General features: G+C 37.1%; 1 protein-coding gene across 3 annotated transcripts in view; it reads right to left on the bottom strand.

The window, feature by feature from the left end:
- MAP9 (microtubule associated protein 9) overlaps positions 1 to 18,919 on the bottom strand; it is a 29,768-nt gene extending 10,849 nt beyond the window's left edge. The window contains exons 1-10 of one of the 3 annotated variants that reach the window (XM_037496010.2): positions 18,780 to 18,919; positions 17,853 to 17,998; positions 17,141 to 17,225; positions 15,739 to 16,050; positions 10,103 to 10,347; positions 7,917 to 8,010; positions 5,834 to 6,075; positions 4,106 to 4,176; positions 2,893 to 3,061; positions 1,863 to 1,952 (exon numbers count right to left, since the gene is read on the bottom strand). In XM_037496010.2, the coding sequence (XP_037351907.1) occupies positions 1,863 to 1,952; positions 2,893 to 3,061; positions 4,106 to 4,176; positions 5,834 to 6,075; positions 7,917 to 8,010; positions 10,103 to 10,347; positions 15,739 to 16,050; positions 17,141 to 17,225; positions 17,853 to 17,927 (1,383 nt within the window). In that variant the 5' untranslated portion in view covers positions 17,928 to 17,998; positions 18,780 to 18,919. Of the gene's footprint in view, positions 1 to 1,862; positions 1,953 to 2,892; positions 3,062 to 4,105; positions 4,177 to 5,833; positions 6,076 to 7,913; positions 8,011 to 10,102; positions 10,348 to 15,738; positions 16,051 to 17,140; positions 17,226 to 17,852; positions 17,999 to 18,779 lie in introns of all 3 variants that reach the window. The other 2 variants (XM_054690094.1, XM_054690093.1) reach the window with 2 other exon arrangements.
- Positions 18,920 to 24,149: the final 5,230 nt, after the last annotated feature.

Genomic DNA, 24,149 nt, shown 5'->3' with positions numbered 1-24,149 from the left:
TTTACAATGCTTTAGAAAACATAATTTATAAAAAAAGGCTGAATTATTCATTGCCATTTAGAATTTTCTTTTCTAAAAGCATTTACTGGGCACGTCTGTACCTCTATTCATGGGAAGGAAGTCAATTTTTTTTTTGAAGTGTACTAAACAAATGTTATCAAAACAAACTGTCACAACGGAGTGGTACTTTCAAATGTTCATAATAAAATATTTTAGTAAAAGGAAAATAACAGGAAAGTTTAAGTCAGAGTAAGCTTAACTTGCAAGATTGGCCAAGTCACACAAATCAGCCCCATATTTGGTTTACGCCTGAGTTTTGACTGACATCAAAGCATGAAATTCTCACTATGAATATCTTCACAATGTGGAGCACGCGTGCACATTGGAAAAGATGCAGGGAGTTGTAGCAAGTATCTTATTACTTTAATCTAAAATCCTTAATAGTCTATATTTGCCTTAAAATACTGCATAAGATATAAAGCCTTATTATGGAGATAACATAATTTAGAAGTAAAATCACTGCCTCAAGTCACTACGTTGTGGTGTGCCCTGTACATAGGTGGGGGCAGGCGCCCCCTGGTGGCTGCTCCACACAGTACAATATGTTTGGGAAACAAGTCTTGAACATAGACACAATGGAATATTACTCAGCAATCAAAAAAGATAAAAACATGCAGTTTGCAGCAACATGGATGGAGCTGGAAGGGATCATGCTGAGCGAAATAAGTCAGAAAGAAAAAGAAAAATACTGGATGGTCTCACTCATAGCAGGAATTTAGAAAACTTAAATAAGGGACCAGGAAAAAGACTAATTACTACAAAGTAAAAATCAAAATCAACAAGCAACTATAAACCAGAGACACACTGCAGGGGAAGAGGGGCAGGAAGAGGAAGGATTAGGGTCAAAATAAGGGGGGGGTGCAATTGTATGGGGAATATAACCAAAATGAAAATGCATACATTGTGCAAAAAAGAAAAATGATGTAAGAATTATACTTGATCTTAGCCAAAAGGCCAAGAAGCAATAATGTAAGAATTATATAAAATAAAATATTAAAAAACAACAACAACAAAAAAGTACTGTGGCAGGCATTATCAACTTTATAAAGGGACTAAATATATTTTGAGATATTTAATTATATTCGTATTCGCTGTACCTACATTTCAAAACTATTCTGACATTAGGAAAATATTTTAAAGATAGAAACAAACTGTTTTTTGGTTATTAAGGGAAGCCATTAAATACTGAAGTGAATTTGATATGCAGAGATATAAATGAATGTTACATATTTATTAACATTAAAATAAAACAAAACGAAACAGCACAATGAATGTGCTTTTTTTCAGGGATTTTATTTAGAAAATGGAAAAGCACTGGACATGTTGTCATCTAAAAGCAGGGAGTTGGGGTAGAGATGGAACACAGGAGGGGTTGAAACAAGAGTCCAGCTCCAATCAGTTGGAAATATACCTGTCAAGAGTGTAGATAGTGATATGAAATTCAAGAGAGATTAGAGAGAAACAGAGTGGGAAACTCCCATGTTTTTAAGCTGCAAGACCGACACCAAATTTTAAAGTGAAGTAGGTAACTATTCCCAAGCAGTAAATTAGTAGTACCTAATTAAGAGTACCAGTCATTCTATACATTAAGAAAAGTCAGTGTTAGTATTTTTATGTAAAATGGTTATATTTACTACAGACTAAAAATATATAAAGTACCAAAGAAATAAAACAGAAATCAATTCATGTATAGACAACGTATGTTGTTATTTAAAAAGCAGTTGATTTAGAGATATTAAATATTCAGAGATAGTTTACTGACAAAAATCTAGAATATTTTTCACTTTTATGCTTCAGAATACCTGTTCATTTTGGATCCTTAAGTTTTCACTTTCAATCCTTTTAATTCTGTGCATTTCATGTAAATATACATTTTTCTTTTCTAACCATTCCTGTGAGAAAAATAAATATATGATAGTCAAAGTTTCCCAAATGACTTAGAATTCTTGTTAGTAAAATAGGTGATTAAAAACTAAAACACCAAAACAGGTAATTTATAAATTCTATATAAACTAGTATCATTTTTCTTTTTCTGATAATATTCTGATAAACTACAAATGACAGCTATATATATTAACATTCTTTGAAATTCACATGCATAATTTTCTAAAATATACTTAGTCTGTATAACAAACAAGAGGAATAAAGAACTCTTAGAATTGTGAAAAAAGTTAGAAAAATCTTTTTCTGTGTAAGCCTAATCCAAATATAAAGTCTCAGGAAGATAAAATTTTATGAACTCTCTGTTCATAACAATATAAAGTTTAAAAAGTATCAATATAGAGACAACATCATTTTTGCTTTGGGTATGTTTTATGAATTGCCATGGAATATTGTATTTATTTTTAAAAGATTTTATTTATTTTTGTATAGAAGAACTGGGGTGTAGGCCAGAAGTACGGGGATAAGAGGATTCACCAGAGACAGAGTGGGGAGCAGAACAGGCAGACTGACTGAAATACACTGCTGAGGGGAGCAGCGGGCAAGACAGGAGGGGTCTGCTGTGTCATGTGGGCAGCTCTCTGGTCTAGGATCAAACTCAGGCCACCACAGAGGGCCATCGTTGTGGTAGCACTGAGACTTAACCTGTAGGCCATTTGGGAGGCCCCTTATTTTATTTCTTTAAAGACAATTATGATCAGCTAACCAAACCTTGGGAGGAAATGATTTAGTAGAGAAAGCCTTGGATTGCTCACATATTATGAAGGAAAATCATTTCCAATTAATTAAACTATTAAACCATTTCTGGCCAGAACATTTTATTCCATGACAAACAGGTAGCCTTATGCATGTGATTTATTTTTCTAATTTTAAAAAATGTTTTCTTTTTACCTGGTAAACTGCTGCCCTTATGCTATCTGCTTTGTCAGGTTCTATGCTCTGTTTCCGTGAGGGTTTTTGGTCCAAGACTTTCAAAGTCCCTAAGTAGTGAGAAGAGGTAGTTGCCGAGGAAATTCTCCTTATAGAACTAGGTTTCTTTAAAAACTCTGAGGTTATTAATCTGAAAAGACCCAAAAGAATCTGGATGAAATATTACAACTTCACTTGTGAGACCAAATATTACAACTTCACTTGTGAGACCAAAGATCCAACTTTGTATTTGAAGATGACATATAACTTAATAAATTATAGTTACTTTGAAAGAGTTATAGTCTTAGTACACAAAGAGTACCATTCAACATAATTTAAATTTTATAACTAAGTTTTATAGCTTCAGAGAGATTTCTCTTTTTAGGTATTTGTAGTTAGGATATTTTTAAGAAACATGAACTGTTTTAATGCTTTCTTGTATCATATTGTTACATAAACCAGTCTAAACATAAAGTCAGAACAGTATCCTTGCTTCCAGCGGCTAGAGGGAAAATCTGATTCACCATCTGTTTTTGGTAAGTAAAGTTCATTGTACTGGAGTCAGATTCACTCATTTACATATTGCCTTGCTCCTTTCTTGCTACAATAGCAGAACTGAGTTATTACAACAATATAGAACGCAGGGCCTTCAAGTTGACAAAATGTTCTGACTAGCAATTTACAGAAAAAGTCTGCTGACCCCTGTTCTATTTTGTTCATGATCATTTGGTTAATGATAATTTAAAAGATTCAGAAGGTTTTGATGAATATTTATGGGTTAGGCATTCATTATGATCACTGTTGCTGTGACTATATAGATTCTTATTTTAATAAACCAGCTTAGTCCACAGGACCTCAAGACTTTAAGCACAGATTTGTACGTGCTAGAAAATGACATGTAATAGAGAGGTAGCTGCTGGACTGCAGCTTTATGATGGCTTTTCATCAAGTGTCTCAGGTAAAACAGGGGAAGGAGACACTACCTGGGAGCAAGACGGGGCATGGGGAATCCCTAATCAGTTATTTTTCTTGTAAAAATACAATCAGCAGAATACTACTGTAATTTATCTCATGATACAGACATTGAGAGAAAATCAAGTAATACCAAATTAAATTTACTTTAAGGCTGTTCAATTAAAACCAGCTTCGTTGGAATATAAACCCCATAAATGAGGGATATTGACAACTTTATTACCTGCCAGATGCACTGGATGCTCTATTATTTGTCGACTTTTTATTCTTCATATTTCTATCTTCAATTGTTTTCTATTAAATAGACAAAGCCATAAATAGATTACTCTCCGTAATGATCACAGCTAGACTTAGAGGCAAAACTGCTAGAAAACTATTTTTAAGTATCTAGTAGTATCAAGTATAGTAGTCACTGGGAACAAATAAGAGATGCACCCTTAAGGGTATCACTTTAGAGAGGGGGTGACCAATAATAAACCCACAAACAAATGTGTCTCATGAAGGAGATAAACAGTGACAGGGGGACTAGGGTGCAGTTGTCAGGGCCACTCGATGAAGGTGCTGGAGGAGGGGTCCCTCACATCCGAGCAACACAAATGATGAATGGCAAGTGGCCATGTGAAGGTCAATGGAATAAATGAAATAGGAAGTGCTAAAAGAGCCTGAAAAGGGGAAGAGCTTGATAATTTTGAGAAAAGTAAAAGGCTAAAGGACACTGAAACACAGTGAATGGTGTGGAGGGGGAAAGATGAGGTGGTATGAGAACAATCATGTGAGATCTTTACGAAGAAGAAAGGAATTTATGTTTTATGATGAGAATCCAACAGAGACTTTAGCAGAGAAATGATTAGATTCATATTTAAGAAAGATCATTCAGTATAGAATGAAAGTCTAATTTATTCTAATTTAGAATTACCTCTATTAGACAGTTCTAAGATCTTCTCTTAAACACCAGAATACCCTTCTTCCTTTTAAGGAAGACAGATGGGTGTTAGCAGTGATGTAAACACATCCCTAATTTGTCATTAGTGTTTTTTTCAAAGGAAAGTAGCTGAGGACAATATAGCTCAAATATCTTTCAATGAATTCTCTCCATATATGTTAATTTGAAGCAAATATTCTGTTATAAAATTACTGTTCAACCAATTTTCAGCTAGAACTGTTGTTTTCTCCTGCTAACTGACACAAAAGAGATAGAGACTAACTTCAGGAGAAATAAAGATTAAAAATAATATACCATAAATTAAAAAAAAAATTAAAGCATAGGACTCTGCTGCAATTTAGTGTAGAGACAAGTAATCCCATACACCACCACAAATTTGGTTCTCAAGCTTATAAAAACATTCCTGATCATGAGCCTGCCCATCCCTTTAAAGAAGCATGGATGTTGATACATGTTTCTTAAAGATTTTCATTAACAGTTTTAAATCTTTACAAATGATATCCACAAACTGTTTCAGATAGCTGCATTTTTATACCATGAAGACCTAGAGAAACCTCTATACTTATGGGAATGTATTTCTGAGATATTTAAAAATATTGAGGTCCGTTTGTTGGTGGTGAAAGGCACCAGAACTAAGGTAGTAGCTGTGATATGGACAACACATACTCAGGTGTGAATTGTGCTCCTGCAGCTTGGACAGTATTGTAAACAGACCATACTGTAAACCAAAGGTAAATCAATTTTTATTCAATTTATTAGAAAAAAGTATATTATGATTTAAACTTCTCATAATTTCTAGTGAAATACTGTGCTTATATTCGCTGCAAACCATCCCTGAACTTAAAATTCTACTGAATTAAGTAAGAATCTTTTGACAAAATATTACCATGATTAACAAATGAGTTTTCCACAGAGGACTCAGAAGTATATAATATAGAAGTTAAAATATTTCAGTTTTATTTCAAGTTTTAAGCTGTAGTTTATAGGAGGTATAATTTTATGAAATACCTTTGTGGATTCAGCTGCACTGTTGGATATTAAGATACTCTGAGACTGCAATTGTGGGACATCAGCTGTTGCGTCGTCATTCACATTCACTTCAGTCTTCTTTTCTTCTTCAAGGTCATCAGTAGTCACTTGACTTTCACTGGATTTCTCAAGTGCAATAGTAACATCATCCAATAATGAATTCTCTTCATTTTCATTTGATTTCAAGGAATTTTGGGTTTCACTGAATTCTTCATTCTGATCTATTTTGAGACAGAATCACAGCATTAAAACTCCCTTCTGAATTAAGATTTATTAGCTTTACACTAAAAGAGGCCTATCTGTAATCCCTTTTTTTTACAAAGTAAAATATGAAAATGGTCACATAAATTGATAAAGCTTCTAAAATGATCTCTGAAAGAGAATGCGGCCACTCAGTCTTCTAGCATTTGACAAACTGAATACTTATAAACATACTTTTTGTTAGTAAATCAGATGAAATAACTACCCTATGTCAAAGACGCAAGAAAACATGTTGATGTGTAAAGCAGGTGAGAGGCCGCCTCTGCTCTGTTCAAGAGCCTGTGTTTTTGTATGAGTGGAGGACGCGCTTCTGTGCTGCTGAACTTACTAGAAGTACAGCAGCCACCCTGCGGAGACCAGTGAGAAGGCAGAATTCACGCAAGCTGGGCAGGGCCACCACTCGGACCAGAGGCAGCCTCTGGACAGTTCTCTCTCTGCTAAGAGGCAGCGCTGGCACCGACCCAGGGCACAAAGGCAGGGGCTTTTCTTCTCAGTGCCCTGAGGAACAGGCTCGGTCTCTGCCATGAGAGGATTCAGTGTTGCTTCTATGGAATTGCTTCTGTTCTGACTCTACCATACGTTGGAAGGCTCAAGAAAAAGAAGTCAGTGTGTTCTGTGTTCTTCCCAATGAGCATCTTCCTCTTAGACAAACCTAATCTGCCAAACCAAACAGGGGTGTTAAAGTTCTAATTCTACTGCTTTCATTACAGCCATTTTGGGGGAGCTTGTTTGGAGGCAGGCTAGATGGCAAGTGACTTTACAATCATATTATACATTCACATGTGGTGGGTGCTCATCATCCCAAGTGTCATGGGATTCTTTAGAGCTGCCAATCAATGAAAAGAACATGGACTTTGGGGCCAAAGATTCGAATTATGGCTCCATCCCTGACCCCGGGAGTGCTTCCCAATATCTCCACGCCAGCTTTTGTCAGCTGTGAAATGACAAAATTATATGATAAAGCAAGCACTTAATAAATATTAGTTATACACCCCCGTCGAGGAAAGCCATGCCTTTTAGCTCTCTTAAAGCTCCATGTCAGAGAACTAAGGAAAGAAACAGCTTTAAGGACACACATTTTACATTTACTATGCACTTGCCATGGTACACAGTACACACATGCCAGCGTGTGACATCCGGTATTAAGTCATTTAATCCTCACTACCATCCCAGGAAGTCACTTACTGTTATTACGTCTATTTTAAACATTAACATACAGGCCCAGAGAGGTTACTTAATTTGTTTATGCAGTGGTGCCTGGATTCAATTCCAGCTTAGTTCTCACTTTAAAAGTGCACCTAAAATTTATGTTGTATAGACAGCAAGTCCTCAAATAATGTAGTTTTGTTCAGTGTGCTTTGTTATCACATTAATGAGAAAAAAAGAGTCCTGGCCCATGTTGAAACCAGCAATACCTGAGGACCTGAGTTTGTTATACAATGTTCTCTTTAAAGTTGCAGTTTCCAAGAACCTTTAAGTGAGGACTCTGCAGATACTGGGGCGCACATGCATGGGAAGGTTACAATAGTGATCACTACTTCTGCCTGGACTGGGTTCACACCAGCCTGATGAGACAGGTCTCATTATAATTTGGGGAAAATGAGGCAATGAAAGATTACATGAAATCTTTAATTTGAAATCACAGGGTTAGTGAATGGTATAGTAATTACACAGTAAGTTGAAACTCATGCAAATGCATACATATATTTTTCTTGTAACTGTAAAAAACCCTTTCTTTAACAAATGGAATCCTAAGCCATACAGAGTTTAAAAATAAGATATAAGAATTAGATACAACTACCTCGTATAGAAGCTTTTTCTCCAGATCTTGGTGAAAAGGAATCTTCAAGACTTTCTTTAAGAGATGATGATGATAGACGTGTTAACCATGGGCCCTGTTTTTTTTTTTTTTAAAAAAAGGTATTTACCATGTAAGTTTAGTTCTCATGATTTGTGAAAGGTAATAATTAGTAAGACTATTTCATAAATCCCAAATCTGCATTAACAGCAGTTTGCTGCTGAAACATCAAAAGCAAGCTAGTGGAGGCTAATATTCTTTCCTTTCAATATTCTTGCCTTGACATTTGGATCATTAAAAGGGGTCTAGATCATTAACCAGAACTACTCTAGTTCTTTCACTGCCCCTTCTATATTTGATTTTAGCAATTTTCCAAACTCTTACTGCCCTACAGTCAAATCTCATAAATACTTAAGGCAAAGATTTGGTGCCTTTTTTCCAATTCTCCTTTCTAAAAAAGTATAAAGACAGAAGACAAAAGCCTTTAGTTTTATGTATTACTAACTGTTCAAATGAAAGCAATTTAAAAAGCAAATAAACAACTACATCTAAAAGTTTTAGATAGGAAAAGTTCACAGATTACATGTGCTTGAGTTTTCCTCAAATTCTGAAAATTATATCTGAAATAAAATAATCATGTTTGTGTGTCTAAAGTAAATATCTTAATAAAACAGTAATCTAGCCTCAAGGAGATGATATAATATACAAAACCTTTTTTTTTTTTTTTTTTGCCTAAATAATACAATTCAAATTTACCCTTTTTTTTATGGTTGTAAAGAAAATGTCATGTCAAAAGTAACAGAAACTGCCTGGGAAAATGGCAGAGGGTGGAAATACTGGAGTAGACCATGAGAGGCACAGCTTCACCAGGGCTTTGCAAGTTAGTAGCTTTTGTCCTTCAATGTGCTGGGGGAAGTCCTGAGGGTAGAGTTCAGGACTGGAAGAGCAGATGTCAATTTGAGGAAGCACTTCAGTGAGGATGGAGATCTGAATGACACCTCCACCTTGACCAAAGTAAAATTACAGAACTTTACACCCAGTGCCTGTAGGACATGTATTCTTTGTAAATGCAAATGGGATTCTCCCAAGATATACTTAGGCTGGGCCATTAAAAAAAAAAAAAACTTAAGAATTTGGATAATGTTAAATCATATTAGACGTATACTCTTAACCACAGTGAAATTAAATTAAATAGGTCAATACATCAAAGCATATCTAGAAGAGATCCAAATATTTGGAAATTAAATAACTGACACAAAACCAGTTGTTCAAAAAAGAGATCACAAGGGAACATGGAAATATATTTAAAGAAATGATAATGAAAGTGAAAGGTAGCAAAAAAATTAGGGGCTGTTAAAGACGTGGACAGTGGGACCGTTACAGCTTTCAATGGTTTCATACAAAAAAAAAAATGAAAGAATTAAAATCAATGGAAAATTTTTCTAACTTAAAACTAAAGCAAATTAAACCCAAAGAAATTAAAGGTGAAATTGAAAGCAAATAATAGAGAACAAAGACAATGTTGACTCTTTGAAAAGTTTAATAAAACTGAGTGATGCCTATCAAGATTTAATAAGACAGAAAACCCAATTATAAATCAGAGATAAAGTGGAATGTCATGATAATGTCATCCTATTGTCTTGAAGGATTATATTTAATCCCATTATGTGTGTCCCAAAGAATATACACAATGCCATGAATATTCCATGAATATTCAGTATACTTTTGCTGAGTGAATAAAACTAAATGCATGCATTCTGACTACTGTCCTCAACCGTAAATCATATGATTCAATAATAAGAAAATAAAAATATAAATTCTTAGAATTAAAGACATATGGGATTGCATAGATTCCAAATGGTGATTTTTCTCTTTTGCATTTTACTTTCTCTGAAATTGGATGCGTCTTAACACTTACTTATGTGTCATTGCTTAATTGGCAGTTTGCTTCTTTCTTAGCAGTCTATAAAATAATGCTATATCTTAATAATGATGGAGTTTTAGATTCAGTGGTATATAGTAACAAAGCCTTACTATTGCTTCTCATCAGTTGCTGAAGGGAATATGGAAAGCATATGCACACAGTGCCTAGACATTCTCTACCCCCTTCCCTGCCCCGTCCCCCCAATAATCAGAAACAAAGGCCCGAATTCAAGATGACCATTCAGCAGCTGAGCTGCAGTGCTAACCTCAGGATCCAGGTTTTGAGAGCATGTTTTTTCCTCAGGTTCCACCTGTCTGCCTTTCAGCCTTGGTGGGGGCAAAGGTGTAGGCTGTGCCTCTGATTCTTCCCATTCTTTACATTCTTCAGGGAGGGCAGTTTCTTTATCTTCCAGCCCAACTTTCTCCTCCCTTTGATTGTGCTTTTTCAACAAGCTTCTTGGTCGAGGTGAAGGCTTTAAGTGGTTATCTGCTTCCAGGCAGCTGTTTTCTACTGAAAAATAACATGCCGTAAGGCTGACTATGGCTTCAACTATTTACACCCTACGGCACCACCATATTCCCCCCACCCCCTTCCCACACACTTTGGTTGTCTGTCCTGGAGAAGAAGTCCGCACCCTGCTCTTCACAGAGCTTCAGTGAGACACAAATAAGCCATGTTCATAGTCACAGTTCAAAAGTAACTGCCATTCTGGAAGTGACTTCAATACTCTAGTTTCATGAGAAATTAACTGCCTAACTTTAGGATCTCTTCTAAGTATTCAAAAGAATTAGACACACACACACAAAAGAAAACCAAGCCAGTTGCTATGAGTATCTGTTACCAGCCCCTCTGCACATTATCAGACAGACAATCAGGCGAGTGACAATGGCTCTGCCAAGGATTTTACTGCTTGGGAAGGCAGATGATCCTAATCCAAGAAATTTATAAGTCAAAGGTAAATGCTGTTACAAGTATGAAGATGGTGTCTCTGCAGTCAAGCACTAGCTGTGACTAAAGGGAGGTGCAAAGAACTAGATGATTCGGTAGTTACTATTCTTGAGTCTGTAAAACTTCTCCAGGAGTTATTCAAATTTCTCAGTCACTATTTCCACCGCTTCAGAGTTTAAAACAAAAACCTACTGCTAGTTATACTTCCAGCCCTTAAAACTCTGTATGCAAGTTTTATCCATAGGCCTTTCAGCTACATTTTATGTTAGACATACTCATTTCTCCTTTGTCTACTAATGCAGTCTTCTGATAAATTTTCAAAACTGGATCAATGAACACCTTTCTTCTATGTAAGTGGGTTGTGAAAGCTGCTAGAATATTCCACAACCATACCAAACTGATGTCTCCATGAAGATTTATTTCATTGCCAGTTTTAGTGAGGCCCTAACCTTTCGCCCAATACTGAATGCAAAATCCAAGAATCATCCCAGGTTCTGCTGCTGTTCTCCCCCGTGTCCAAAGCACCACCAAATGCTATCGACTCTATTTAACTAAATCTCTCGTTCATCCTGCTTTCAAAGTCCCCACTGTCAACTCCTCATTCACTCTTTTCTAGATTACTCCTCTGCGATTTATAATCAGATCACATGGCTGTTTTCCACAAATTTCTTGGATGGCCCCCCATCATCCCATCCTATGGCACAGACACTTACTTGCCTTGGAACAGACAAGTCTTTCCTGGTGTTGGTCCTGCATATCTGTTCTGCCCTGGATGCTGGCACCCCCTCACCCCACCCTGTTTCTGAGAGGTTGGGCTGATAGTTGCTTGGCAGCTATTCCATCATCCCTCCTGCTACCATACTTTACCCAGGCTGCTCCCTCTGCCTAGAATGTCCGCTTCCTGCTTCTCCTCTGACAAATGACTGCTTTCGAGCCTCAGTTTAAGCAGAACATTGTATAATGCCTGAAAGAAGGTATGAAGTCAAATTTTTTGTCAAGAGAACATGTAACAAGAGGTTTCTTAACAAATTAAGTGCACAAATGCTATTGGCTAACTATAGGTACAGCAGATTCTAGAACTTATTTATTGTACAACTGTAGCTTTATATCTGTTGAATTAGGGTTTCCCCTCCCCTCAACCCTAGGCAATCCATACTTTGTTTCTTGAATTTGATTATTTTAGGTATCTCCTATTTGAATTGTGGCTTGTATACTTATCTGGACTGTAACCTTATACAAATCTTTTTAAGTCTGCATTTTTGGTTTTTCCATTGGTAAATGGGAAATAGTGGCAAATAGCGAGGAATTCTTAAGGGGCCAGTGGGACTTAGTTGAGACAATGTGAAGTCCCCAGCACAGGGCTGACACATGGTAAGTTCTCCATGAACATGAGCAGTTGAAATAAACATTCCTTTTTTTTTTTTCAGTTTTTCTATCATTCTTTTTTGGGGTAGTTTCTCATCTGCTCCATCATGCAAGTCTGGTGGATTAATAACAGCACCTTCATATATCTTCCCCATCGCCAGCTGATCACAGAAACTTCATTTCTGTTGTCCAAGAGCGTGGTCAAGGGGTCAGTATTTTTCTGTTTGGAGTTGGAGGATGTTCCTTTAACACGATGGGACTGAAGGATGTGGCTGGACGAGTGCCCTTATCCTCGGCCAAGTGAGGGGTTATCCAATAAGGAGACAATGACAGAAAGACAGGACAAGGGATGGAGCGACCAGGGAGATGATGGGCCGGAGGAGGTTGAGAGGGCAGGGAGGGAAGGTAGAAGAGAGGAAATGAGAGAATCCAGATGACCTAAAAGTCCTGAATCTGTAAACTTAATCACCCCCATAGCAAGGCCTTCTGACCTCTGTGCTCAATATAAGGTGATAAATCCCCTTCCCACTGATATGTGTGTGAGTTGTGTCATTTGAACCAAGCGTCCTGACAACAGCTACTATTACTGTCATGGTTACTGCTACTAGTGGCATCTCCTCTAGGAAGCCTTCCCTGATCTCTAAGGGGTCAGGGTAAACTCAGGTGCCCACTTTTCTGTGATCTTGCTGCTCCTTTTGTATACCGTGCCACTAAATTATAATTTTTTTGCTATGGCTTGAAGGCTTGTATTTTTCAAAGCTTATGTTGAAATCCTAAGCCCAAAGGTGATGAACTAGAAGGCAAGGCCTTTGGGAGGCGACTAGGTCATGAAAGCCCATGGTTTATGAATGGGATTAGTGATTTTATAAAAGAGAGGCTCCAGGAGCTCCCTGGAGTTCCTGGTCCCGTGATACATGTGAGGATACAGGGGATCTCCAACTTTTCACTGTATCCTCACATGTCGCAAGGGCACTTTGGTCTCAGACTTCCAGCCTCCAGAAGTGTGAGAAATAGAATCCTGTTTTTTATGGGGCCACCTGCCCTGTGGTATTTTGTTACAGCAGCAAAACTGACTAAGATAGTCTTGGAGGATTAGTACTGTGTTTTTCTACTGTCATAATCTTAGTTACCACTGTTGTGATTGCAACAGTGTCAAATATATTACACTCTGTAATAAACATGTGGATAAAATCATTTGCTTCCTAGTACCCTAGGGAGGCATATTTTAGCAAATGAACTTTTCATCATTCCTCATGCTTACATGTCTTTTAGAATTTTATAGTTAATGACATACTTCTGTGTATCCTCACAGCAAATATTTCCCAACAAAGGCTAAATAGTAAAGTCAATAATAAAAGATTTATAGAGCACTTAATTTACCCCAAGATTTTCTAAGCACTTCTAAGCACTTCATTTAATCAACTCATATCCCTAGTAGGGGGTTAACCATTATCCCCATGTTTACAGATGAATAAAAATAAGAACAAAGAAATCTTAGACTTATATTGACAAGCTGGTTTGTAGGATAAAGCAGGAACAGCCTGACTCCAAGGTTCATAATTTGAATTAAAATAAAATGTTAAAATACATGTCAAAACAAAATTAAATAAAATGTTAACATAAAACATGTTAAAATAATAACAACATGTCCCATAAACACTATCTTCCAAAATCACTAGTCCCTGGCTCAATAAGCTACTGATTACTGTACTTTCTACAAAGACAAGCAGGAACAAAACATTCAGTTTCTAATATTTTTTATAGTGTAGATTATTACTCAGCAGTATCAGATCACTTTGAAAAAGTTAAGTTCCAAACCCAATAGAAAAAAAATTATGTCCAAAAGAGTAGAGGATAAAGCTCAACTCAAGAACTACCTGCCTTCTCTCGTGAATGAATCATTTGTTCACTGATATATTCAAATATTTAATGACTCCATATGCCAGGCACTGTCTTAGGATCACTAGCCCCATATTTTTCCTTTAGCCTGAGGAACTCAGGTGTATAGACTTTGATATATTTTCTACCAAAATTCTGCTGTAGAAGTATTGCCTAGTTTTCAGAAGGAAAAAAAAATGTATTTTTGAAATGCTTTGTTTTATAATCAAATGGCAAGGATTGCCTATTTTAGCATTTTTGTCATTATATACAGTAAATTGCAAATGGCTAATGGTTGAATATATAATATTGGGGATTTGGGTATAGCATTTAGAATTTTGGTGCCATCTTGTGGTTAAAACAGTTACTTCTCTATTCATGTTATCAATAACTTGTCACAGATTTTCAAAAAAGGTACTCACTCTCAGTAAAGGTCTAATTATTTACGTCTAGCTGTTATCAGAGTAATATGCTCACAATTTTCTATTAACCTAAGGAAACTATACTTTTGGAAATGGTGAGCTCTAGGAGTATCCATCAGGTTCAATCATGTTCTCCTTTCTCTATTTTTCATTCTATCTAGTACTCTGGGGAAGGTATGTTTTTAGCAAGTGAATTATTTCATCATTCCTCATGCTTACATTTTCTTTTAGAATTTTATAGTTAATGACATGCTTCAGTGTATCCTCAGAACAGATCTGGAGGACAGGAAGAACAGGTTTTATCTTCATGAGGGCAGGAAGGCTTACCCTATTTGCTGAGGTCACATACAATTATTATGCAGTGGGTTATTTGTTTCCAGTTTTCCCTGTTCTGCTGATTTGAAAGTTAATGGGACTTGGGGGGAATGTAGGGGGTTAGGAGGAGAAGTGATTTCCTAACACACGTCTGAACACTCTAAGATCACCAGTGATATCTAATATGCAAAGCATGGAATAGTACCAATACAATGTTTACTGATGATAAAAAGGAAAGAGATTTTTATGAAGGTTACCATCAACTAATGTGTTTTAATATAAAAAAGAAAAAGGCAGAAATCTGGAAGACATCAAACTCTTAACCTTCTATGCCCAGTGTGGTGGCCCGGGGACCTCCGAGGGGTTGGTGTCTGCTCTACTCCATCTTTGCACCACTGTGGAGAAAACTACCGTCATCCTAGATCACACCAGGAACTTCCACAGAAAACTGAACTTAGTGGGTGCTCCTAAGGGATGGAGAGAGTGCTTTCTTAAGGAGAGTCTCTGGAGGCTTACCCAACAGCAACAACACAACTCTCTCCCTTCCCCTTTCTGGAAAAATGACACTATGGAAAGAATTGATTTAAGGACAAGTTCCAACGTTGCCATAACACTAATCTCTGGATGTAAGGTGGATTAGTAAGTATGCCATTGTAGTCTGTCCCTAAAAATAAAACTGAAGCTCACAGGTCTCGGCAAGGCAGGATGGAGTCGTCTTGGCACCACAGGTGTGCACTGAAGATCCTCTCCCTTCACTCAGGACCAGAGAAGATGCGAGGCCCACACATAGTGGCGCGTCAGAACTATAGCTTCCTCTGTGGTTCTATTATTTGGTTTATATTTGTAACTGTGAAAAGTTCAGTCTGATTTTTTTCCCTAAATATTTATTACCTACCCGTTAAAGGTATTTGGGGATGGATTACTTTAAAATAATGTTTCCAAGAAATGCAATTACAATACCCTAAAAAATTACCTGAAGGTGTGCTTTTGATAGAAAGAATTCTAGGTTTAGGCTTCATTTCAAGTTTCTCCTTTTCAATTTCCTGGTTTTTATTTTGAGGTTGAGATGTGGGATTCGCAATCACGTCTTCATGACCATTAGGCACCGTCTCCTCATTTTTGGAGAGTAAAAGCCCATTTTTCATTATGTCACTGTTTGATTTCTTGGTTTTCAAAAAAGACAGTTTTGGAGAATTTCTTTCTTCATCTGATATATAGAAATCATTCACTTTTTTCTTAACTGAATTTTCATCTGCTGAGGTGTCAGAAAAATCACCTAAAGAAACTGAAAAATGGAAAAGAAAAAAATATTTCCAATGGTCTATTTTATAGTTTTGAGGCTACATCAATCGAAAAGGTTACTTGGAAGACTAGAAATGAATTTAAAAGTATGCATTGACTTGGATCTTTTTTAATAAGCAGAAAATGCAACAAATTAAGGCAGTTTTTAATTGGCATTTATGAAATAAAAATTTCAATTTTATTCATTTGCTTAAAACATACTTATTCAGCAAGACAGTGTAAGCACTGTTTGCTCTTAGAGAAGTCACCCAAAGGTTCCTAAAAATAACAATCAGCCATGGGACATTTAGGTTGGATTTGGACGATAAACTACTCTTTGCAAGCAATTTCATCAAATAAAATCAAGAACATTTGTAGATGGAAGAATTTAACAAGTTACTTGGTAATTATTGTTTCTATGAAAATTTTGGAACAACCCCATCCATATCAGAATATTAGATTTTTTACAAGAAGAGTAATAAAGACTGCTAATTTAACTACATAGCAATGATTTCACTATTGTTCTGATTATTTTTATGGAGAAAATGAGAAACATCTACCAAATGCTTAAGTATAAAACACTGGACTTCAAATAGTATTCTATATGCTTACTCATGAAATTTAAGATGTTAACTTCTTTATGCAAATGAAAAATTAAATCATATCAGTACTGATACACTGGGTTTTAAAAAGTGAACTCCTTTTACAACCAAGAAATCTGATTTATAAAAAGCACTATAAAAGTGACTGTAATATATACTAGAGTCTAGTTCTAGCTCTGGGGTCCCAAAGGTTGATCTTAAAGGTGGACTGTCTCCAGTGTGGTTTACCACTGATGCTTTTTACCTTTTACCTTTAACCTATTGCTGATTAATGTGTGTGTGTATATATATATATATATATATATATATATATATATTCAGAAGCAACCGAGGACTATCACCCTACTTCTTAAAAATTAAGAGTGACTTTCAAGTTAGAAATGAAAACCAATGAATTCATAGGTATTAGTTTACATAAGAGATTATTTTGGAGGGATGATTAAATGGAACTAAGAAAGCAAAACAAGTTTACTTGTCTGTATTTTCACATACCAATCTCATCACTGTCAAAGTCATCTGAGTATTCAGAACTCCTCTGTCTGGCTGAGCGAGCTGTAATTGCTTTTATTAGCTCATCCTGAAATGAGATAATTAAAATCAATTTCCACCCAAACATGGAGGTCTCATGTTTAAAATTCATCCTTTAAACAAAGAATGACAGGTTAACAGCTGCTTCCAACGTTACGTTTCATTCAACCTACCTTAATGCAACATACTCTGGCCCTCAGACCCAAGGCAGAAGATCACAGACAAGACCCCCAAATCTCTCCTCACAAAGCTTACAGGAGGAGACAGACACCACCCAGCAAATTAACCAAGGAGCTCAATATGGACAGCAGTCACTATAAACTGGCATTTTGGAAAACACTCCAATCTTTAGGATCTTTTATTTCAGCATTTTACCGTAATGGATGTTAACAGTGCTACAAATTTAGAGGTCGAGCTTAAAATGTAGTGACAAATGTAAATGGCATTATGTTACAACAGGAAAAAAACTGAAAAAAAATTATATGAAAATAGCAATTTAAAGCTGCAATTTCACTTGTCAGAGCTGATTAAACTTATAACTTGGTTAAAAACCTAGTTTTGAAGCGAGTCTGCTAGCCTTACCGCCACAAAGATGAGTTGTAATACTGCAGCCTAAATAATACAGAGTCTACCAGGTGAAAATCACTCAAAATAAAAATGATTTAAAATACTTTACCTGGAAAGAAGTCCTTTTGGTAACTTTTGGACTCTTCGTATAGGCCAAAGTTGTGCTAAAAACCTCATCAGACATATTACTTTTTTACTGTTTACCTTTATAAAATGTCTAATAAATGATAAAGATGGTTCAACCTCTGTTGGTGGCTGAAATATACAAAACAAAAATCATATTTTTTTTGCATGTTTCTGTACTCCTATTACTACACTTAATTCCCCCCATCAAAGACAAGCAAAGCATCTCATGTGAACGCTGAACTACATCTTCACTTAAAAGGTAAACAGATTTTGTAAAGAAATAATCAAATTTTCACAACGAGCTTATTTTTTTAAAAAAAGAAAATTCCAATTGAAGTTATTCTAAAATAGCTCCACAATCATTGTTAAGCATTTGAGCAAACGGATGACTGCAACAGGTTATTATGACAAAATGCTGCTAATTAAAATAGAAATCTTACTTTTCTCCTACCTGCCATTCAAAAGATATAACATGCATTACAGTAATGTATTTAAAAGACTATCAAGAAGATAGAAAGCATGAAAGTATAACTAAGAGCATCACCAAAAAAGAAAAAAAAAAAAAGCCTACAACGTTAGCGAAAGAAAGAAAAACAGTAATAATGCTCATTTACAAAGAGCAATCATTTTTTCAGGTCATTCTTCCCCTCGCAGAACAGTTAATAGCCTTTGATAAAACAAACGATGATGGGTAGCATGGCTATCACTGACAAAGGCGCCTGCAGACGTCTCCGTGCAGCGAGACCCGGGCCGAGCCCCCTCCTGCTGCAGCAGCGCAGGCCTCGGGGGGCCGCTCCCCACCCGGCCAGGTGGCGCCGGGCCCCGCCCAGCACCCTGCGCTCGCCAGGCCGCTGCACACCCAGCGCCCTCTCGGCCCTTCCTCCGCCCCCGACCCTGATTCTGCACTTACCTGCCCCGGCCACTCCCCGGGCGGACTCCCCGCGACCCAGACTTCGGGGCGACCGACCTCGGGAAGGACCCAGGGCCTGGGATGGGGCCGGCCGGGCAGCTCCCGACACCAGCAAAGGGCTGAGCCAGGGGGCGGGGCTAAAAGCGGAGGTGGGAGGTGGTTGCTAGGAAACAGCGTCTCCGGGAGGAAGTGACTTCTCTACCTCCAGGTCTCCCGGGTACCCAGCACGGCTTTTCGGCACCAGGCGTCGCTGGGGCAACGGCCCAGACGGAGGAAGTGACGTCGCCCCCGGGTCCCGGGAGAGGTTGTCAGGCCCGCTGCGGGTGCTCCTGCTGTTGCTAGGAGACAGAACCCGCCCAGCATCCGCGCTGACGCCGGGAGCGTCACGCTCGCTGTCAGGTGGCCGGATGGTCCTTACCTGCGGATGCTGCGCGAGTCTAAGCGCATCAGCGTTTTGCCAGTTCGGACGTGAAGTTCTGTGCATTCGATAGTGGAGTGACCATGAAGTGTGCAGACATGGGTAGTCATAGGGTGCAGGTTCAGGGCTCAAAGTGCACATTTGAGCCCTGGCGTGCCTTCCCGATGCCCGTCCTAGATGGCATGATATCGTGCAAATTAGTTTCTGGGTCTCAATTTCCTTTTCTGAATGAAAAAAAAAATTGGAAAGCTTTTGTATACTCCCCCTTTATTATTTTCCTTTACTTAAAGGGTTGCTGCGAGTCTTGAATGAGATAATGCAAGTAAAATACTTGCAGGCGCTCCTGGGATAGCATTCAGTCAATATTAGATACACTTTATGCAACTCCATCACAAAGGACCTGGGCATAAGTTGTAACTTCTTCACCGGGGTGAAAACCTATTTTCAACTGTTTCTTTAAGGTGACGTTTCGATCTTCGGAAACGCAGTGAATATAACATGCTTAAAAATAACCAGCCAGCAAAGTGATCTAGTGGACTGCCGTCAAGTAACCAAAATCCACATCATTTCATTAGCATAGGTTATCTATAAACAAACAAAAGATAACACTGATTAAAGACTTTACCGTGAACTTGTACTATTTTTAATTTTAACAAAGCATAGGCCTAGTTAAATGAGGTCATTGAAAAGTATTTAAACTTATTCCCTTTTTATAGTTTTAGAATTTTTGCTTTTCACTTGTTTAACAATTGCTTATAAATAACATTGAGATACAGCTATAATAAATCAATATATTGAAAAACTAAATGTGCATTACCAGAATTATGAAATTTAGCAAAAGAAATCCATGCTGTGAACAATATCTACAATGTCACTTAAAAAACTGTTCAGTTTTTGCCCAACTTGTTCTTATTTGAGAAAAGCTCACTGCCAAAGATTTGCTTAATGTTTGATTTTTCAAGCATTTTTGAGTGAGCCTCTGCATAAGTAAAAGGTTTTTCCATTATCATCAATTTCTATTAACTTTCTGGCACATGTAAGATAACCAATGAGTTTGATTCCATCAGATAACTGCGTCCACAGTAACAGGATGAGCATCCACATTTTTCTTGTATGTGAAGTACTAATTTACTCATATTGACTTACTTCCATTCATTCAAAAATCTCTCCTCAGTGCATTTTTTTCATTTACTTGGCTAATACGGTTTTCTTTTAAATATGATTTGAGAAAATATGTTCACAAAAAATATTCTTGAAAAAAGTCCTTAAGATCCTATCTTTTCTACAGAATCTTTTGGACTTTTATTTTCAACGTAATACAAAATAATAAACAGTAGCAAGATATGCCTTTAAAAAACTGGTTAATTTCTCCATAAAATCTAAAGCACAGTGTCTTTCTACTATTTTTTTATCTTAAGCAGCAGAAAATTTTCTACTTTATTAATATTTTCAGGTTCCTTCAGTATAATGTGTTAACAATATTAAATAAAACTCGAATTAAAAGTATGTTATTTAAATGCATAGTTTGCAGTAAGAATATTTCTTAGTGAATTAACTTATGAGATACTGCCCTTAAAAAAAGAAAATACTTCAATACATAAAATCTCACTAGCTTATATTACATTTTCTCTGTATTTTGTTTAATTTTTCTAGCGGATAATCGATCTCAGATATAGTTGCCTAGCAAACACTTTTTTGAGTTTAATACCCTTTTCATTTCTGAACCATGCCTTCACTCATTCATTCATTCAACCTATATCAATAATATTCTTGGTCAGACTTCGGAGTTTAAAGGTAACCGGTATACATTCTAGTCTATGGAGAATACAGACTGGAGAGAGCCAGAAGAGTTATTACACAATGACTGCATATTATGATTACCCTGTAGAAGCACAAAGTGCAAAGCTCTCGAAAGAGAGCAAATAGGGCCTCCCTGGTGGCGCAGCAGTTGAGCGCTGGGTTGCGAAGCTGCCCACAGCCTCTGCGGTGCCGGTTCGATCCCCGGCTGCTCCCTGGCCACGGGAGGAGGGTCCCACATGGCGCGCAGACCTCTCCTGCCGCCCGCTGCTCCCCTCAGCAGTGTACTTCGGTCCTTCTGCCTGCTCTGCTCCCCGCTCTGACTCTGGTGAATTCTCTCACCCTCCCGCGCTTCTGACTGTACCCAGTGCTTGTATAAATAAATAAATAAATCTTTAAAAAAAAAAAAGTTAAAAAAAAGAGAGCAAAGAGTTCTTCACAAGGTGAGTTTGAGTTAATTAATAAGGTTAGAACATAAGGAAGGATCAGAACTGTTATAAACAGAGGACATGGCGTGTGGAGAGGACGCCTGTCCCACTGTGGGGTTAAGTGGAGGAGCAGAGCCATGTTGACATGCTCAGAATGTGCTCCGGAGCTGAAAGATCCATTTTCAGATTAGAAGCAACTGAGAAGTGACTGTTCAAAAGTTCCCTTCCTTCAACTGGGCAGGCAAATCGAGTATTGTCCAGTCACTGGCTGTCCGAGCTAGAGACAAAGGATCTTGTACTCAAAGCTGGTCCATCTGAATAAAACTCATCCAGCACTTGGAGAAGGGCACTACAAGGCAAATCCCCACGGGGTTCAACTGATACTCTACTTACAGAAGGCATTGCATGCCCATGTCAGAAGAGAAGGGAAGCAAATATCATGTTACTGTACATTTACCACAACCAAGGCTGACTTGTGGGATTGAAACAGCAAGAGAATTATTAGAGGGAAATATCAGAATTGTGAGGAAAGCCAGCTACGACCAATTAAGAACACTGGCTGAAAGTGTTTATCATCTTTTTTTTTTAAAGATTTATTTATGCATACAAGAGCTGGGGTGTAGGTCAGAGTTGTGAGGGGTGAGAGGATTCACCAGAGACAGAGTGGGGAGCAGAACAGGTGGATTGACTGAAATACACTGCTGAGGGGAGCAGCAGGTGAGACAGGAGAGGGCTGCTGCGCAGGCTTCATAGTGCTGATGCTTAACCCTTTGTGCCACCAGGGAGACCCCGGTTATCAGCTTCTTATGAGGGAGGGAGAATGGCCGTTGATCTGGTGTTTGCATCCCAGATCCATTAGCACCCTCCGAGTAAGGTATTTTATTCCCTGTGTGGCCCCACCTTTCATCTGTCTTGGAATTGCTGTCACCTTTTGCTTTGTGTACCTTCTCTTTAAGACAAATCTGGTCTCAGGATAGGAAAGGAAAATCATATATTGACATGTTTTTACACTTTATAATTTTTTTTGTGTGAGTAAAATCCAATGTTGGTAAAACAACAAAAATAACTCAAACTATGAAAAATATGGAAGTTATCAGAGGGAAAAGAAAAGGTTTCAATGGCTAGAGGGCTCAATTTGATAGTCTGACAGCACCCAAGTTTGATGGTGGTTAAATGAAGCATCGACACATAGTGAGGTGTGAAGCTGTCCTCCCGTATTATATAATTTTGTAATGAATGGTAAGTCAATACAATTTGATTAAAAATAATAAAATAAAATCCAGTGTTGAAGAAATCCCAGACATCACTGAACGGGCATTTCCTAATAAAATGGTCCTTTTAGAATTTTCAAGGAAAGAGCTCAACTGTAGGTGATAAGGTGGAACAAGTTCTTCCGCACCTTACATCGAAACTAGTTCTGGTTTAGAATTGCAATCGTGTAAGAATGCAACTGTTTTTTTTTCTTCTTTGGAAAGTCTTTTCCAGAAAGGGAAAGAAATTCCATGATATGCATTAGTAACCAACTTCCAGAAGATGGCAGCAAAGAATTTAGTAGTTGGCAATAGAACTCAAGCATAATATTTTCTGGTAACTTTGCTTAGAGTATTAAAAATTGCATTGAAAAATGGCTTACAGAACATAAAACTTGTTCAGTATCACTTTTTATAATGGCAATGCAAATCAAAACCACAATCAGATATCCCCTGACCCCAATTAGGATGATCTTTATCAAAAAGATTGGAAATAATAAATGTTGTACAGTGTGTGGAGAAAAAGGAATTCTCGTTCGCTGTTGGTAGAAATGCAAGTTGGGGTCACTCTACAGAAAATTATAGGTATGGAGATTTCTTTAGACAATGAAAATGGAAATTCCATGTGGCCCAGCATTACCTCTGTTGGATACTTATGCCCCAAAAGTGATAATTCAAATACAAAAAGACTAATGTACTCCTATGTTCATTGTAGCCCTATCCACAATAGCCAAGTCATGGAACCAATCTAGATGCCCACTAACAAACAAATAAAGAAATTGTGAAATATAAACTTGATGGAATACTATACAACTACTGAAAAGCTAAAATAATGCCATTTGGGACAAAATGGATAGACCTTGAGGTTATTATGCTGAGTGAAATAAACTGGGAAGCAAAAGGCAGATATTGGATAGTTTAAATTATCTGTGTAATATAAATAACCAAAAAACATATATTGGCAAAACATAGCAAAAAAAAAAAATCTTGGGACTTAGTGAAAAAATTTACAGTTTAATAGAGGGAACGGCGGGGGGGTAGAAGAAGGGAGTTGGTTGAGGGTCAATGGAACATGTGTACATATGGAGGAGAAAAATGTAACCCCGTAATAATAATAATAATGATTAAAAAGAAAAATACACCATTTAAAAATCATTTCATAAAGATTTTTTCAATCATCAGCTTTTTCCTTATATTAGAAAGTTAGTCATTTAATATGAGAAGAAAATAATTTTAATAAATATTTTTCAAAGACTTTCTATAAGTGCTCACCCCCAATCCATTTCCTGTTCTCCCAAACTCAACCACGATCATTTTTAAGTTATTTTTTTCCATGCACAAATGTTCATATTATGTGCGCTATTCTATAATCTGGCATTCCTTTTATGAATTTAATTATTTTTTATTGCAGCAATGTTGGTTTATAATATTGTGCAGGTCTTTTTTTTTAAGATTTATTTATTTATACAAGAACCGG

This window comes from Talpa occidentalis, unplaced genomic scaffold (genome assembly GCF_014898055.3).
Source record: "Talpa occidentalis isolate TD23 unplaced genomic scaffold, MPIMG_talOcc4v2.1 talOcc4.8, whole genome shotgun sequence".
Taxonomy (NCBI): Eukaryota; Metazoa; Chordata; class Mammalia; order Eulipotyphla; family Talpidae; genus Talpa; species Talpa occidentalis.
This window is presented reverse-complemented; position numbering and strand designations above follow the sequence as displayed.